Consider the following 17,132-nt stretch of genomic DNA (forward strand, 5'->3'; position numbering starts at 1 on the left):
GCTAAAACCAGGTGGTGGTTCCCCCTTCTAAAGCTGTGGGGGTGGGGGTCCCACTCTGCCAGGCCGTGTGGTTCTCTCCTCAGGGCTGCAGGAGTCTACACTCCGTCAAGTCCGTGTGCTTCTCCTCCTAAAGCAGCATGGCTCTCCTCTCAGGGCTGCGCATGGTTCACCTTCCTAAAGCAGCATGGTTCTCCTCCGTTATAGTCTCTTAATTGGTTTTTCAGTCATCAATGTCTCTATTCCCAAATCCGTATACTACTGTCTTCCTAAAATGCTATTTTCATCATTTTCCCACTAAATTGTAACCCACATCATGTCAGGGATTCATTCATCTTTAAACTTATATGTTTACTTAATCAATGTGTGTGGAATGAATTAATGAATACATAAATTACATCATTCTCCTCCTTAAAACTTACACCAATTCCCCACTGTCTTCAACAAAAGTTACAAACTCAAATATCTAAATACTTACGGGGCAAGGCAGGAAATGCGAGTTAAAGGTGTGTGTAAAACAACAGGAAGTGCTAGGGACTGAGACAAGCTGGAGAGCGCATGCCCCATCTAAAGAAGCAGCTGCTTGTTATCTCCACAAATTGCTGCCATGATTAAATATAGTCTCTGTATTGCCAAGTCTTCTTATTTTTCAACATGAGTGGAAAACACAGATTTCTATATAGAATCTGGCTTTTAAATAGTAACAATCCCATTTAGTTGTTGAAAACAACTAACTCCATTTAGGTAAACAAAACAAAACAAAAAACTGTGCAGGCTAAACAAAACGCATCTATGGTCCAGAACTAGCCCTCAGGTTACAAGCTGGTGTCTAGGATAAAAGATAAACTCCTGGCTTAACTTACTAAGTCCTTCACTGTGAATTCTGAAGCTACCTTACCAAGTTTTTTGCCCACTAGTTCCATGTAAGAACCCTCTGCTTTTGGTACAGCTGTTCTCAAACTTCAGCCATGCATCAGAGGCACCTGAAGGGCTTGTTAAAACATAGATTGCTGGGCCTCACTGCCAGCATTTACAATCCAGTAAGTCTCCAGTGGGGCCTGAAAATTTGCACTTCTAACAAGCTCCCAAATGATGCTGGTGCTACTGGTGTGGACCACACTTTGGTAACGACTGCTCCAGTTAAATTACTCCTAGTCTCAAGCACATACTGAAGTTTGCTCACATTGTTCTACCTTCCCTCTTCCTTTCAGCCCACCTCCTTCTGTAAGCCTTCTGTGACTATGACAGTCTTTCAATGCCTCCAAATTCCTGTAGCACTTAGTATCCTTTATCATTGCATAGTGTCTTGTTACTGTTTGTAAGTAAGTGCCAATGAGGTTGTGTATTCCCCAAGACCAATGTCCAGGTCAGCACCTTATACACCTCCCTATAAGCCTCATAAAAGCACGGGTCTTGTCTTGTCCCCCACTGTACCCCTCAAGCTATAAGAGAGCCTAGAATACAGTTAGTATACAGTATGTATACTAAACACTTCTTAAATGAATGAACTTCGGACAGATCTATGAAATGAAGGTGCAGATAAGTGGGCCTGAATTTGGGCACACACTTTTCCTTAAAGAACTGACTTTTAGTCCTGTGTAATGGCTTGGTCAGGATAGACAACTAATGAAAATCGGGTATTTTGCAAATAAATTGCCAAGAGGTAACAATTATCTGTAGCAATGAATTATGTATATAAATAAAAGACTGTTCAAAAAACTAATTTAAAAACTGACAAGAATAAATCCTTGACCTTCAGGATTTCTTACACCTGCAAGGATGTAAACTGGTTACAAGATAATCCTACTTAACAGATTCTATATTTATACCATATGCAATAAAAAAGTAGAATGAAATTAACTGCCCATTATATTCTCAAAAACTGATCAGTCCCTTCAGATATAGTTTGAATAATAATATATTTATCCAGGATTTCAAAGGCTGTGTGAAAACAAAATCAAAAGCTGCTCACCTGGTTTCTTTCAGTAGTTTCAGAATTCACAGTGAAGGACTGAGGATGTTAAGCCAGTTTATCTTTTATCCTTCAGAGCAGAGTCAACCGACCTGTAATCTGAGGGCTGTATCTGGCCCATAGTGGTTTTGGGGGGTTTCTTTTTTTACCTAAATCACTGCTACAAAGTGATTTCAAGGATGATTTATGATTAGAAACTTGTTCTCCAAACTAAACCATAAAAAAGCCACAGAAGACTTTATAGGGTAAACCTAATTTTGGAACTACTAGAAGAAAAAATGAGAAACACTACATATTTTGATAAATAGGCCTCAGTTCTTATTTAGCTTTAGAACAACTCCACCACACCTGACAGTATTACAATCAATGGAATAAGAGAAAAGTCATCATTTGGCAGACAGAGAATCCAACTCAGAAGACAAAACCAACCCCAGGTGCACATGAAGTACATTTACACTTTTAAGCTAGAAGAGATGTTACCTTACATCCGGGCACTCGCCCTACCTACCAGGCCCATAATGATCTTGTCTGCACAAGGATTCAGCCAAGGCACTCCACATTTCTATGCTGACCAGGAACTCTTCAAACTGGACAAAAAAAAAAAAAAGAAGTACATAGAGAAGTCAACAAACACTAAGTGGCTTATTTCAAGTTTTAAAATCATTAGCATTTTAATGAAACAGAGCACATTTATTCAGCAAAATAACCCTGAAACTTCATAGTAAAACTATCTACCAGAAGTTATGGAAGGAAATGCAACTTGATGAATTGCTAAACTGCAACTTCCTACTCTACCACTTGCAGCATCAGGCAGATCTTACTAAGGGTAATGGAATAACAACACCCAGTTCTCTGGCAGAGAATGTGGAGATTCAGGAGACTAGATTCTAGAACCACCTCTATGACACTGTGTATCTGAGCATTTCTCTTAGCTATATTCATATCTCAACAGTTCTAATTACAAAACCAAACTCACAGTCAATAAAAATGCTGTATAATAACTATAATGGGGGAAGGGGGGAGGGTTGGGTGGGTGGGCTGGAATGGGAGTAGGGGGGAGAAAACTGTACTTGAACAATGATTAAAATAAAAAATAAATAAAATAAAATAACTATAAAGTACATACTGCAAACAAGTAAAAGTGCTTTTGCAAAAGTGCTATGCTCATATTAAGAAATGATCTTGTTACAAGCTTTCATGTTTATAAATGAATCTGTAAACTTACGTATAAACAAAAAAATTCTTGGACTGAATTTCATATTATACTGTTACCAACTTTTAGGATGTATTCCATATATAGTCCATGATAGAAGATGCCCTACCCTCTCTTTCCTGCAAGTTCATCAATAGAGTGCACTTTCAGAACCTTAGGCATATACAACAAATCTTAACTTTACAGATTCCATATCAGAGGAAACCCCTTCAATGTACGGAGATTCCACCATGGGCCCACTGGACTGTGATATACAAAAGAGGGGAAAATGCACCAGAAATAGAGTAAGCCATGATCGTGCCACCAGATGTGTCTAAGGATTTTCAGAGTTCATTAATAAATCAGCATGTTCCCTCTAACCAGAATTCAGAAACAAACGACACAAGTGAGAAAAAGGGTCAAAGGCCACTGGGAGGGGCGTAGGTATTAAGTTCTCCCCGGGGAAATAGAGAGGGGAGATACAGAATGAAGGTTCTAAAGAAATTTCAAATTGAAATGGAGGACGTCGCACAGCTGAGCTTCAGTCACGCGATCCCTGACTTCGGTCCTGGCACCCAGAGTTCCCTATCAGCCTCAATGACTCACTCACTCTCACTGAATGAAGGCTAGTCATACAGCTCCTCCTCTGAAAAAGGAGAACAATACTTTCGAGTACTCCTTTTCACAGGTGCGCTCAGGGGAAGGAAATAAAAAAACACAAGAGCTTTCGACTCTTAACAGAAAAAGGGGCTGCGGGCGCATGAATTATTACTAGCCAATGGGAATCCTGGCCGGTCGGGCTGCGGGGGTAGGGAGAGCGGGCAGCGCTGGCCAGCCACAAAGGGCAGAGTGGGGCGGCGGGCCCGACCCCAGGACGCTCCTGGAGCCCGGGTAGCCTCCCCCGCGTCCCCCACCCCCAAGTGGCGGCACTTGTTTCCTCGCCCGGCTCCCGGGCGCCCGCGAGCGCTGCCCCGTGGAGACTGCGAGCCTCACCCCAACCTCCGCCCTCAGAGAAGTCCTCAGCCGCTTCACCAAAGAAACGTGTGACCCAGAAAGTCCGATACACGCGCCAACCCTTACAGAATTAGCAAGACTGAAGAAGAAGGAAACCAAACGAGTCAGGACAGGTTCAGGAGAAGCTAAAGCGGAGCAGGGGCGTCAGCCAGGCGGCCACGGCCACGCAGGCTAGAGGAGGAAAAGGGGAGGATGCGCCGGGCAGACGCTGAGCGCTGCAACACTAGAGGGGCGGCGGACGGGTAAGGTAGCAGCAAGACTCCTAAGGCGAGGACGCCCGGACCTCGCGCCGCCAGAGGCACGAGACCCGCAGACGTCGCGCCGACGCCCGGGGCTACACCGCTCCGGCCTCCCCGCCCGGCTCCGGGGCAGGATCTAAGTACCCCAGCTGCTCGCACACTCACTCACCGCGCGCGCGCCGCCCCGGCGCGGCCCCCCTCCACCCTCGGAGCGATCTCCGCCCCGCCCTCTGCGTCCGGCCGGCGGACTGGGCCCAGGGAGGCGGTGTGGGAGTCACGTCACGGCGCATGCGCTCTCCGGGCGCCCGCGACGGCCTCGGCTAAACGTTACCAGCCGAGCGTGCCGGTTTCCCTAGAGACAGAATCAGACCGGAGCGGCGGCGGAAAAGCCGGGGAGACAGCGGGTCTCTTCGAGAAGCCAAGATGCCGTCCAAGGGAAAGGACAAAAGTAAAGGCAAAGGCAGAGAAAAAGAAAAAGACAAAAAGAAGTAAGGAGAAGCCATCCTCCCCCGAGCCTACTCTCCCGGGATTCGGGTCTGGGAGCCGCCTGACGCAGGGGTTGGCTAACTGGAGCCCTCCCGCCGGCCCCCCTCGACCTTCCTCTCGTTCTCCCCGATTCTGAGGACAGATTACATTGTTCAGAAATTCCCCAAGTGCATGCCAAACTAGACTGCTTCAGTGTAGGCAATAGGGTGAGATTTGGGACCCTGAAATAGTTTAGACCCAGCCCCCGCTTATGTGTAATGCGTTAACAATGGAGGCAGGTAAGTTCCCGAAAAGTAACACGGAACCTAATGAAATAGGTGCTAGTGGAAGAATAAAGAACTGAGAATGAGGAAGAGTTCTGACACTACAGTGAAGGTAGGGACAACATATATTGGGATATTGGAGGTCCTCTAGAGCAGCGATAATAGGGTAGTTACCAGCCATGTATGGCAAAATTAAAATTAAATAAAATTAAAAATTCAGATCCTTAATCGTACTAGCCTATTTCATACGCTCAATAGGCACATGTGACTAGTGGTGACTATATTGGACAGCCCAGACATAGAGAGTGTTTCCTTCATTATGGAAGGTTGTATTGGACAGCGGTGCTCTAGACCAGTGGCGATTCTGCCTCCTCGGGACATTTGGCAATATCTTGAGACATTTTTGGTTGTCACATCTGGGGATGTGTACTATTGGCATCTAGTGAGCAGAGACCAAGAATGCTGTCTGACATACTGCAATGCACAGGACAACCCCCTCACCCCCCACCCCAAAGAATCATTTAGCTCAGAATGTCAGCAGCACTGTGGTTGAGAAACCCTGTCTTCAGAATGAATATTAGGGAGGCCAACATGACATTCCATAATGATGAAATCCTGGAACAGATGGAGTCTCTGACTATCAATATCCCTAAGATGAAGACAAAAGTTTTAAACATTTGGTAATTCAGTGTAAACCAATCCCTATTTTTTTATATCTTGAAATCAGGTTTTTTTTTACTTGAATGAATGATTACATCTGGAACTGCACTTGCCTTAATAGTCATCATCTTTATGTGGGACTGATTTTTCCTTTCAGAAACAACCATTAGTTTCTTTTCCCTCACCCAAGATTTAAAAAAATAGTCAAACATTATTTACAAACAGAAGGGCCTACTTCAAGTAACATGAAAAATGTAACCCCAAATAATGTATGCATACTAATAGTAAGTGCATTGGCACACTCCATACAAAATGATGCTGGAGACTTTACACACAAATGATAATATAAAACAGCGGCTTCCAAGAAACTTGCTTAATCAGACCTTTAGAGAGCCTTCAAAAACTTTATTTTTAACAAGGGCCCCAACGATTCTACGTTTTGATTAAAAGTGTGGTTTGGGGGAACACTTCTAATCCCCATTGTGTCAGATGACATATACAATAAAGTTAAATTACTAATCATGTAATTGAACAAAAAATTTTATTTATTGGGTTCATTCTTTCTTGATCCTAGTCTGAGAGAACCCTGCTATGTGGTTGAGATGACTTTGAACCTATAAAGGGTCTCTGAATGACCAAAGTAGCTCCTTGGGCCTTTTAGGGATTTCTTCTGGCTTAAAAGAAAGCGAAAATGATTGGACCAAATTGGGTACTTCCAGATTTCCCCAAACTGATCAGAACTAACTCCAACACTAATTCCTTCCAGGCTTGAAGTTGCTGCTAGATTGCCACTAACCTATTGGGTGACCCTGGTAGTTCCTAAACACATTGGAGGTATGTGGTGCCCAGCAATACTACATATGGGACCACAAGGGAATCCCCCCAAACTTGTAAAGTTTGTAACTTGTTTAAGAGAGTAATACATGCTCAGCACAGAAAGTTTAGGAAACATGTAAAGTCAAAGGAGAAAATAAAAATCACCTGTAATCCCATCATCTAAAAATAACCACTACTATCATTTTGGGATATTCTTTATATCTTTATAAAATGATAATCCAAAGTCCATATTTATCTGTGGCTTCCCCCATGTATTAATGTAAGTGTTCTGCTCCAGTGTGATTTTTAAAAATATAACTGCATAGTCAGTCTAGCACTTTTTAAAACAGTGCCAAGAGCTTATCACATTCCTGGAACTCACTAGCATGTTTTCTATTTTTGACCATGTATCTACAGTACACATATCAAAATAAGGAACATTGAGGGTAACAGACCTCTTATTTCTTGGATTTTCCATGACTCATAATTTGAGAAACCCTGTTTCTACAGTCAGTATTAGTGGTCCTCCTATGAGAAATCCTATCTGATTTCTTTCATCAAGTCTGAGCAGCTTAGATTTGCCCCTAGAGGGGGCAACTGGGTGACTGTAACAAGGCAGGCTATCACCGCTACCTAAATCCTTCTGGAAAGGGTTGTCAACAGCTGCAACAGGCTGGGGGCGGGAGAAGGAGCTGGCCATAATTCATAGAGAACAAAAGATGAGAGTGGGACTGAAAGGGGATAAAGGACCAAGAGTTGGTGGGGATGGAGGGTCACAGTATAGAAATGTCCACACATACTTATGTGTGAAAATATTTGGAAATCAAATACAGGTGAGGTCTTCTTAGTTATTATCTAAATACATGCCCAGTGCCTACCATTTTTAAGGGATAGTGTTTAAGGGATAATGCTCATATAATAAATCTTTATTTTTGAAAAAATCCCCTTTTTCCACTTTAATCTTTTTTTTTTTTTATCAATATGTGGTTGCCTCTTGCACACCCCCTCTGGGGACCCAGTCCAAAACCCAGGCATGTGCCCTAACTGGGAATCAAACCCGTGACGTTGTGGTTTGCAGGCTGGCACTCGATCCACTGAGCCACACCAGCCAGGGCTTACCACTTTAATCTTTAAAGTCATTCTTACTACTTTTAAATTTCCTCTCCCCATCTACATAAATGATTATAGTTTGTTTCTCAGCCATCGTCAAAGCCTGGTATATTGTGGCACCAGAAGAAAAAATATTTAACATACTTGCCCTAGTGACTTGATCTTTTGTCCAAGGCCTAGTTAAAAAAAAAATACCAAAACTAAAAACTAAAACTAAAACAAAATTGGGGCTGGGGTGAGTGGAAGATTGCAGAAATATGGCCTTCAAGTTATATTTACACTACAAATGTATCATCATGGTGAAGAGGAACTAAGGTCATGGATTTGTGGTAGAGAGAGCCAAGGTCTAAAACTGAGCAAGTAGTAATAGAAAAAACAGTTCAAATATGAGAGAATCAAAGAAATAAATGAAAAGATGTGAAAGCTTTATGAAATGAATTTAACTTATTAGACCTTTCTGTTTTTCCAGTTCTTTAGAGTTACGCTCCAAAGCTCCCCTCTTCCAGAAAGTGGCACCCCACTAAGATAACTCCCTTATTAAGTAAATGTGTATTTCTTATGTACTAATTCATCCAATAATATTTGCATATACGTGCCAGGCAATGCCAAGCAAACAATAATAGAGAGCTGTAATACTACTATAGTAGAGAACAGTTATATGCTATCAGTGTCCTCTTCCCATGTAGGAAGACAGTAAAAGCTGAAGAATCTGCAGTGGAGAGAGCCAAGGCCAATGCATCCCTTTGGGAGGCCAGGCTGGAGCTCACAGAGCTCTGTAGGATTGAGTATCGTGATACTTCCTGGAGACTCGCAAAAACTAATGAAGACTTAAAGAAACAGCAGTATAAAATGGAGAAAGACACCATGTCTGTATTAAGCTACCTGAAGAAGCAGGATCAGGAGAAAGATAATATGGTAGGTAGATAGAAGCCCTCCTGAGCCTCAATAACTACCTCTGTGCTATGCTTGCTTGGTTCTATATTTAAGGGATTTTGATTTCTTGAAATCGCATCACACAATTAAGACATTTCAGTTGACTTTAACTCTCCTTGAAGCAGGATGTTATTTCTGAATGGCCTTACTGTCATAGCTGGATCTTTCTTATTTTCAGCTCTTGTCCTGTGTTCTTGTCTGAACAAATTGACGATCATAAGGGAACATTATGATCCATTTTATTTTAAGGACAAGTGCATGGAATATGAGCTATATATTTTTGATATTTATGAACATTTAGTTTTAATGATTTGTAAAGCTAATCACTCATAATCAATGAACACATGATGAACCCAGCAAGTTGAATCTTGAATTCATTTTACATACCTAATTTATGTGTTGAAAAGCTGCCATTTTAGATCTGGAAGAAAAAGGGATAGAAACATTTTGGGATAACATTCTGGAGTCCCTATTTTAGTGCCAGGTACTACTATGCTAGGTACTTTACCTCTGTTATCCCATTTAGTTCTTTTAATAACCCCGTGTAGCTACAATATTGTCATTCCCACTTTACAGAAGAAATTGACTCTCAGGACTGATAACTTTCCCAAAATCACACAGCTAGTGGGTGTTAATATGGAATTTAGGTGGAATTCTTCTCTTTTCCATCTGTCTCTATGGGAACCATGGAAACCCAAGGAAATTTCTACCCTGCTGAGGATGGTGTATGTCATTCCCATATAGGTTCTGATACTTTCACTATTCATGTATTGTGCATCCACAAACAATATATATTATAGTCTTGTTTTAAAATTTACATTAGTGATGTTATGCTGTGAATGTTTTTTGCAACTTGTTTTTGTATTCAACATCAAATTTTGGAGTCTAGTCACAAAAATCACATGATGATAAGTTAATTTTTAAACAAAAATTAATGACCGTGCTTTATTTTTTCATTTGTTCTTAATAGCTTTAAAATATTCCATTAAATAAATAACCCAAATTTTATTTACCCATACCCTCCTGTGGGTCGGTTAGACTCATTTTTTTTCATTATTACAATGAACATTCATGTATATGTCTTCATGTGTCCATGCGTGGGAGTTTCTCTGGAGTAGATACTTAGAAGTTAAATTACTACATTATAGAGTATATATACTTTCAACTTTACAGGGGTTTAAATTGAGCTACAAGAAGTAAAGAAATTATACCAATTTATACTGTCACAGGCAATATTTCTGAGTGAGCTTCTGTTTGTCACCATTGTTGTTAATACTTGGTAATGTGAGGTCTGTCCAGAAGGTACCCAGCCATGTACTATGACAAATAGAGATATCTATTGAAGATACAAGATACAAGAAATACTGTACACAGGACAATGACTCCTCAGTCCCCTTCATCGTAGGCACCTTGGGACCTGATACAGTCCTCCCAGTTGCCACCAGCTGCTGCATCATATTTTCCTGAATCTCATCGACGGTCTGAAATCTTTTCCCCTTCAAAGGAGAGCTTAGTTTTGAGAAAAGCCAGAAGTCACAGGGCACCAAATCTGAGCTGTAAGGGGGCTGAATCACCTGGGTGATTTGATGTTTGGCAAAAAAAAACCCTGCAGGAGATGTGATGCATGAGTGGGTGCATTGAAGTTGCCAGTCACCAATTGCTCATAGCAGTGGCCTTCTGAATCATCAGAATAGTTTCCACAGAGGAATGTTCAAGGTCAATGCAAAATTTGACGTAGATTTGTTGCTGTACTCAGTCACTTTGAACGCTACAGCCACACAGTACACATGCTCACTCAACATCTTCTACTGCCTCCACTGACTAGTACAGTGAAGTCATCATTGTCCACACATGCACATTCCAGAACACTCTCCTTGGCTGCCAGGTTACATCAGTGTCATGCAAACCATTCTTGTTATGTTAACAATGGCTGGACTTTTTCCAGACAGACCTCATATACTTAATTTTTGCTTCATTTTATGGATTTAAATTGGGTTCTTGGTGTTTTGATTTGTATTTTCCTGATTATTTGTTGTTTGAACATCATTTATACGTTCCTTCACCCATTTTTTATTGTTTTTTATGTTTGCTTCAGTATACATACAAGCTAATTTTGGAATGAGGCAAAGCATGGCTCCTACATGCTGGGGCAAAGCATGGCTCCTACATACATAAGGCGGACATGCAAATTCATGCATTACTCCATAATTTTTTCAAAAGCCACCTTTTCGGTGAGACCTTTCCTCACTAACCTTTTTAAAATTAAAACCGCTCCCCTATTTGTTATATCTATTATTTTCTGTCATGCTGTATGCATGTTACTTATATATTTGTTTATTGCCTCTCTCCCTGATTAGGAAAAAACCTCTCAGAAGTAAAGAATTGGGAGCCCTTTTAAAAATTGTTCCAGTGCTATATCTCCAGTACTTAGCATGGGCCCAGCATATAGTAGCCACTCATTAAAATATTTTTGCATACCTGAATGAATGGCTTGTGAATGTACTGATGCTTTCAAAAAGTTAATAGCAATCAAAACTAAGTTCGAGATGATATTGATACTTACCTGTCAGGGAAGATACTATGATCACAAGGCGGTTTTCCCAGGGCGAGACCTATCCTTTGCACTCCAGATGTGCTGACCCCTGGGATTTCCCCAAATGAGGGAGACTTGACTGCATAATCTGTGTGGTGTGGGACTGCGTTCGTGCTGTCCTTTTAAAAAAAAGATGATCCCGAAAGCATATTAGAAAAACGAAACAGCTGAACATTCGTGTGGATTTCATGTATTTTATTAAAGTATAATTTTGTGCATCAGTGTTATTTTTTTACTTTTTTTTTTCCTGGGAAACCTCTGTTTTTAAAATTACTTTTTGAATAGCAAGCATTATCAAAATTATCTTCTATAAAGTATTATTCTAAAGTAAGTTGTTAGGCCAGCCATACAACTAATTTTCATAATTCATTACATAGAAGCTTTGTGGCCTGTACTAGCTAATTGATATTGGTCTGCAGTTATCAGTATCACTTGTATTTCTTGATTTTCATCTGCCTCTATATCTCACAGGTCCACATCTGGTTGCAACAAGAAGTAACATAGACTCACTATTTCCTGGTTAACCAGCTCTCCTATAGTTTTGTTATTCATTCTTCTACATTGTAGAACTGCTTATTTTCTTAAGTTGTATTTAAAGTGTTAAAGTCTTATTTCATGTTAATTATAGAAATATTATAAGTAAAATGGTTTAAAATTATTATATCTTGAACAAAATTAGGATACTTTTCTTTGAGAGGGTTTTTTTATATTTAATGCTTTGTTTAATCAATCACAGAATAAATCTCATATCTCATACCGCTCCTACATGTCTTAGGACTGTCTCAATTTATTTTTTAGAATTTTTAGGTTTTCCTTAAACTAGTCTAAGATATTATTTAAATACAACAATATTTCACTTCTGTATCCTTCAATTGTATAACCACGTCAAGGAGTTTTTAATTTAAAAGCTACTTAGGTTCCCTACTAAAATCAGCATCCATGGAGAAATTATTCATTCCAGGACAGAGTCAGGGAGTGTAAAAGATGAACTTGGAATGTCTTACTGCACCAGGGAGTAAGTAAAAAATATTAAAGGACACAGGGACTTGGAATGTCTCACTGCACCAGGGAGTAAGTAAAAAATATTAAAGGACACAGAGACTATCTGGAAGGGGCTCCTACTGGGCAAACCTGGGACAATCAAAATGAATAATGACAGTAATAGATAAAAAGCCATCGAATAGAGTAAGTCCATGAGTGCATACTGCTAATAAATAAATACATTCATTAATAGGTGAGGGAGAAGGGAAAGTTCTTCCTTACAGTAGAATGCAGCAAATTATTAAATTTCCAAAGAATGATGATGGGGTTAGAACAGTCATCGTTTGGCATCACAGTACTAATCGATTCAGTCAAGAATCATCAATGGAAGCTAAAACTAGTGGATGACAGTTTGATGAGCAGAAGGATATTTGCATAGTCTCAAAATATCTTTCCACAGATTACTTAATAACTACAAAAGAAAAATAATAAAAGAAAAATAATAAGCAGAGAAACCTGGCATACACAATCCTGACCAATTGATTAAAATTATCGTCAGTCATCTCATGATGTGATGCGCTGGAAAGGATACACCGTCACCTTGGTGATGTATGCCTTCCAAAAATGCATAACTTAAATCTACTAATGAAGAAATATCGGATAACCCTAACCCTGGCCAGCATTATTCAAAAATGTCAATTCATAAAAGACAGACTAAGAAACTTTACCGGATTAAAGGAGACTAAAATACGTGGCAAGTAAATATAATGCATAATAAAGGGTTATGTCCTGGAGTGGAAACAAAATTTGCAGTAAATGACATTAATGAGACAAGTTGTGATGAAGTTTCAATAATGGACTACACATTATATCAGTGTTAAATTTTCCAATTTTGATAATTGTACTACGCTTCTTAAAAAAGCATGGCATTTTTCTTAGGAAATATATAATTACATAGGGGTAAAGGATCATGATGTCTTTAACTTATTCTCACATGGTCCAGGAAAAACAATGTAAAAAAATGTATCATCTGTATATGTATACCTATATAATTATATATTTAGATACATCTATCTATATATAAAATACATAGAGAAGGAAAGCAACAATGGCAAAATTGGGTGAAGAGTGTATGGGAGATCTTTGTAACTCTTCTTGAAACTTTTCTTCTAAAAAATTACCCAGATATATTATGCTAAGTGAAATAAGTCAGACAGAAAAAAACAAATACCATATGATTTCCCTTACATGTGGAATCTAAAGAGCAAAATGAACAATGAAAATAGAAACAGACTCATAGATACAGAGAAAAGACTGATAGTTGCCAGGGAGGTGGGGAGGTTGGGGACTGGGTGATTAAGCCGTACAGCATAGAGAATATAGTTATTACTGTTGTAATAATTATGTACAGTGCCAGGTGTCTACTTGAAATATCTAGGGGACCACTTCGTAAAATATATGTTTGTCTAACCACTGTGCTGTACATCTGAAACTAATACAAGATAATATTGAATGTGAACTGTAATTGAAAAATGAAATTTTAAAAAGTTACCCAGATAAGAGCAATGCATATCCAAACAACGAGATCACTTCCTACCCATGGCTACTATCAGAAAAAGAGAACAAGTGCTGGAGAGGATGCAGGAAAACTGGACCCCTTGTTCACTGTTGGTGCAAATGTAAATTGGTGCAGTTGCTATGGAATCAGTATGGAGGTTTCTCAAAAAAATTAAAAATAGAATAACCAGATGATGTAGCAATCCCATTGTTGGGGTATATTTCCAAAGAATTTCAAGCAGGATCCTGGCCAGTGAGGCTCTGTTGGTTGGAGAGTGGTCCATAAACTGAAAGGTCACAGGTTTAATTCCTGGTCAGGGCACGTGCCTAAGTTTCAGTTTTGGTAACTGTATAGGAAGCAATTCATCGATGTTTCTCTCTCTCTCCCTTCTCTCTCTGGAATCAGTAAATATATATATATATATATATATATATATATATATGATTTGTAAGATTTTATTCATTCATTTTTAGACAGAGGGGAAGGGAGAGAGGGAGAGAAACATTGATGTGTGGTTGCCCCTCACACACCCCTCACTGGGGACCCGGCCTGCAACCCAGGCAAGTGCCCTGACTGGGAATGGAACCTACCACCCTTTGCTTCGCAGTCTAATTTTTTTGATGTTCAATCCACTGAGCCACACCAGCCAGGGCTGAAATCAATAAATATATATTTTTAAAAAAGAATTTAAAGGAGGATCTTGGAGAGGTAATTGCGTAACCTATGTTTGTTGAAACAGTATTCACATAGCCAAGAGGTAGAAGCAACCCAAATGTCCATTGATGGGATAAATAAAGAAAAGTGTTATATACATAACATATAGTGGAATATTATTATGCATCCTTAAAAAAGAAGGAAATCCTGTCACATGCTACATACAACATGGATAAACCTCAAGGCCAATATGCTAGGTGAAATAAACCAGTCGTGAAACACAAATAGTGTAGGATCCCACTCATATCAAGTATCTAAAGTAGTCAAAATCCAAAAATAGAAAGTAGAAAGGTTGTTGCCAAGGGCTGTGGGGGAGGGGGGAGAAGGAATTAGTGTTGCATGAGTATAGAATTTCAGTTTTGCAAGATGAAAAAGTTGTAGAGGCCTGCTGTACAACAATGTGAATATACTTTACTGAACCATACATTTAAAAATGGCTAAGATGGTCAACTTAATGTTCTATTCTTTACCACAATTTTTTAAAAAGTTGCTTGGGTAATTCCGATGATAACCAATGACAGGTTTTGGAAACTAACAATAGTAGGTTAGGAGTATGAAGTATGTCCCCTCTTTTCTTCTTCACACCGTACTCAACCTCTCTAACACTACTGGTTTTAATATCATGTGAAAACAAGGCTACTTAATAAAGGCAGGATGCAGAAATTTGTTTACCTTATTAACTGCGTTTTCATTTCCTACAGATTGAAAAACTGAAACTGCAATTGAATGAAACAAAGGAAAAAGCCCAAGAGGAAAAGGAAAAAATGGTAAGTATCTATGTACACTAATACTTCACTTACTAGGTGGTCAGGTTTCTGGCAAACTCACATTGAAGACCAATAAGAATAAATGAATAGGTCCTTTGAGCGGCTTACACACATGTTGTGCAGAAGCTCAAATATAATGTAAACATATGTTATTTTAGAAAACTATCTGATATTAGTGGTGCTTACTGATCCTGCGTTTGACATCCTATCTAGGGCTTTTCAGTGGACCAACTTAGGAAATTTATATATTTTTAGAGATTAAAATACATTATGAGCCCTTACTAATATTTTCAATTCAGTTGCAGGAATATGGGGTTTTTACTTAACTTTATTTGTGTCTCCTTTCTCCCGCACCGCAAACCCTGATTCTAATGATACAGTATAATTGTATAGTTGCTTTAAACTTCACAACAGTCACAGAATACTAATATCAATACTACCACCAACATAGGTCAGTGGAAACAGTTTAAGATTTTGTGGGGTACTTTTCTCATCAGGTTATATACCGATAGGAATCTACTATCAAATTACAAGGTTTGAAAACCATTTGAAATAATCCCTTTCTGCAATGTTATGCCACCAAATCAATAACACATGCTGCTTTTGAGTTTTAGGAGTTGCTTTTGAAAAGGTCAATTATGCATTAAAATTATATAATTATATACATATTTATAATTATGTCAAATATGTATGTGGTTCCAAAGTTAAATCTATTAAACATGGTATATTCTGAGAAATCTAACTTCTGTCCCTGTGTTCAGATATACCAGAGTATATTGTCAAAATGGATTTTTGTCAACATGATAGGTGAGAAGTGCTGTTTTAGTGCATTTCAATTTGCATTTCTCCTGTTTTGAGCTAGGTTGAGCATTTTTTTCATGTTTAAGTGTCAATTGTATAACTTGATATTTCTTGTTCTTTTTTTTCTGTTATTGACCCTTTTCTTCTTCTTTTCCCTCTCCTTTTTTTTTGTTTTCTCTTCTCCTTCTCCTTCCTCCTCCCACTTCTTTCCTCCTTCTCCCACCTTCACCTTCTTTCTTTCTTTATTAGAAACAATAGCCCTTCCTTTGTCTCTTAGTTTACCAATTTTAATTTAGGGTCAGGGACATTGTTTATCTTTCTTACAGATTAAAATTTGCTTTAGTTGTATAAAGCCGCTTGTAATAAATAAATATCTGGATTTTTACAGATATTTATACAGTTGATCTATACAAGATCAACTCATCCTAGAATTGTTTGCTTATTCAAAGGCACTTAGTATCTTTTAACAAAAATTAAAACTTTATGCAAAAATGAAAAGGGAACATTTCTTCAAAGAACATAGACAAATGGCTTAAGGCTTTGAATGGAACATGTCTCTGTGGGACTTTTGGTTTTTTCCTAATTCATTTACCTGTGTTTTTTTTTTGTTTGTTTGTTTTTTTGCATACAGGAACAAAAATATACTGCGCAAATAAATGAGCTGGAGGGACAGTTCCATCAGAAAGCCAAAGAAATTGGCATGATTCAGATAGAGCTAAAAACAATAAAACAATTCCAAAAGAGAAAAATCCAAGTGGAAAAAGAATTAGATGACGTAAGTTTATCTAACCCCTCCCCTCCCCTCCCCTCCCCTCCTTTCCTCTCCTCTCCTCTCCTCTTTCACAAAGGGAAGTCAGAACTGACTACTGTGTCTGCAAAAGCCCTCGCTGACCTTTGCTCCTGTGAGATGGGAACTGGACCCCTTTGACATTTTGTTTCTGACAGTAAAAGCATAGAACATACAGGTTTAGGGCTGGGTGCAAAAGGCCTTGATGGTTATTAGACTTTTCTTTTTCTAAGCATTGATTTCTTTGTA

At 39.1% G+C, this 17,132-nt stretch overlaps 2 protein-coding genes and 1 non-coding gene across 9 annotated transcripts in view; 2 read left to right on the forward strand and 1 right to left on the reverse strand.

Annotated features, from left to right (window-relative positions):
• ENTPD5 (ectonucleoside triphosphate diphosphohydrolase 5 (inactive)) overlaps positions 1 to 4,547 on the reverse strand; it is a 41,169-nt gene extending 36,622 nt beyond the window's left edge. For 2 of the 3 annotated variants that reach the window (XM_028508092.2, XM_036012034.1), the window contains exons 1-2: positions 4,242 to 4,407; positions 2,478 to 2,556 (exon numbers count right to left, since the gene is read on the reverse strand). In XM_028508092.2, the coding sequence (XP_028363893.1) occupies positions 2,478 to 2,486 (9 nt within the window). In that variant the 5' untranslated portion in view covers positions 2,487 to 2,556; positions 4,242 to 4,407. Of the gene's footprint in view, positions 1 to 2,477; positions 2,557 to 4,241; positions 4,408 to 4,458 lie in introns of those variants that run through there. The other variant, XM_028508095.2, reaches the window with a different exon arrangement.
• The window catches only part of BBOF1 (basal body orientation factor 1), a 49,361-nt gene that overhangs the window by 8,931 nt on the left and 23,298 nt on the right, over positions 1 to 17,132 (forward strand). For 2 of the 5 annotated variants that reach the window (XM_028506425.2, XM_036011998.1), the window contains exons 1-4: positions 4,696 to 4,902; positions 8,436 to 8,664; positions 15,230 to 15,295; positions 16,728 to 16,871. In XM_028506425.2, the coding sequence (XP_028362226.1) occupies positions 4,838 to 4,902; positions 8,436 to 8,664; positions 15,230 to 15,295; positions 16,728 to 16,871 (504 nt within the window). In that variant the 5' untranslated portion in view covers positions 4,696 to 4,837. The other 3 variants (XM_028506426.2, XM_036012011.1, XM_036012005.1) reach the window with 3 other exon arrangements.
• Positions 11,238 to 11,399, forward strand: LOC114493472. Its single transcript, XR_003684145.1, has one exon. It is a non-coding gene; the product is annotated as a U1 spliceosomal RNA (small nuclear RNA).

Source organism: Phyllostomus discolor, chromosome 1 (assembly GCF_004126475.2).
Source record: "Phyllostomus discolor isolate MPI-MPIP mPhyDis1 chromosome 1, mPhyDis1.pri.v3, whole genome shotgun sequence".
Taxonomy (NCBI): domain Eukaryota; kingdom Metazoa; phylum Chordata; class Mammalia; order Chiroptera; family Phyllostomidae; genus Phyllostomus; species Phyllostomus discolor.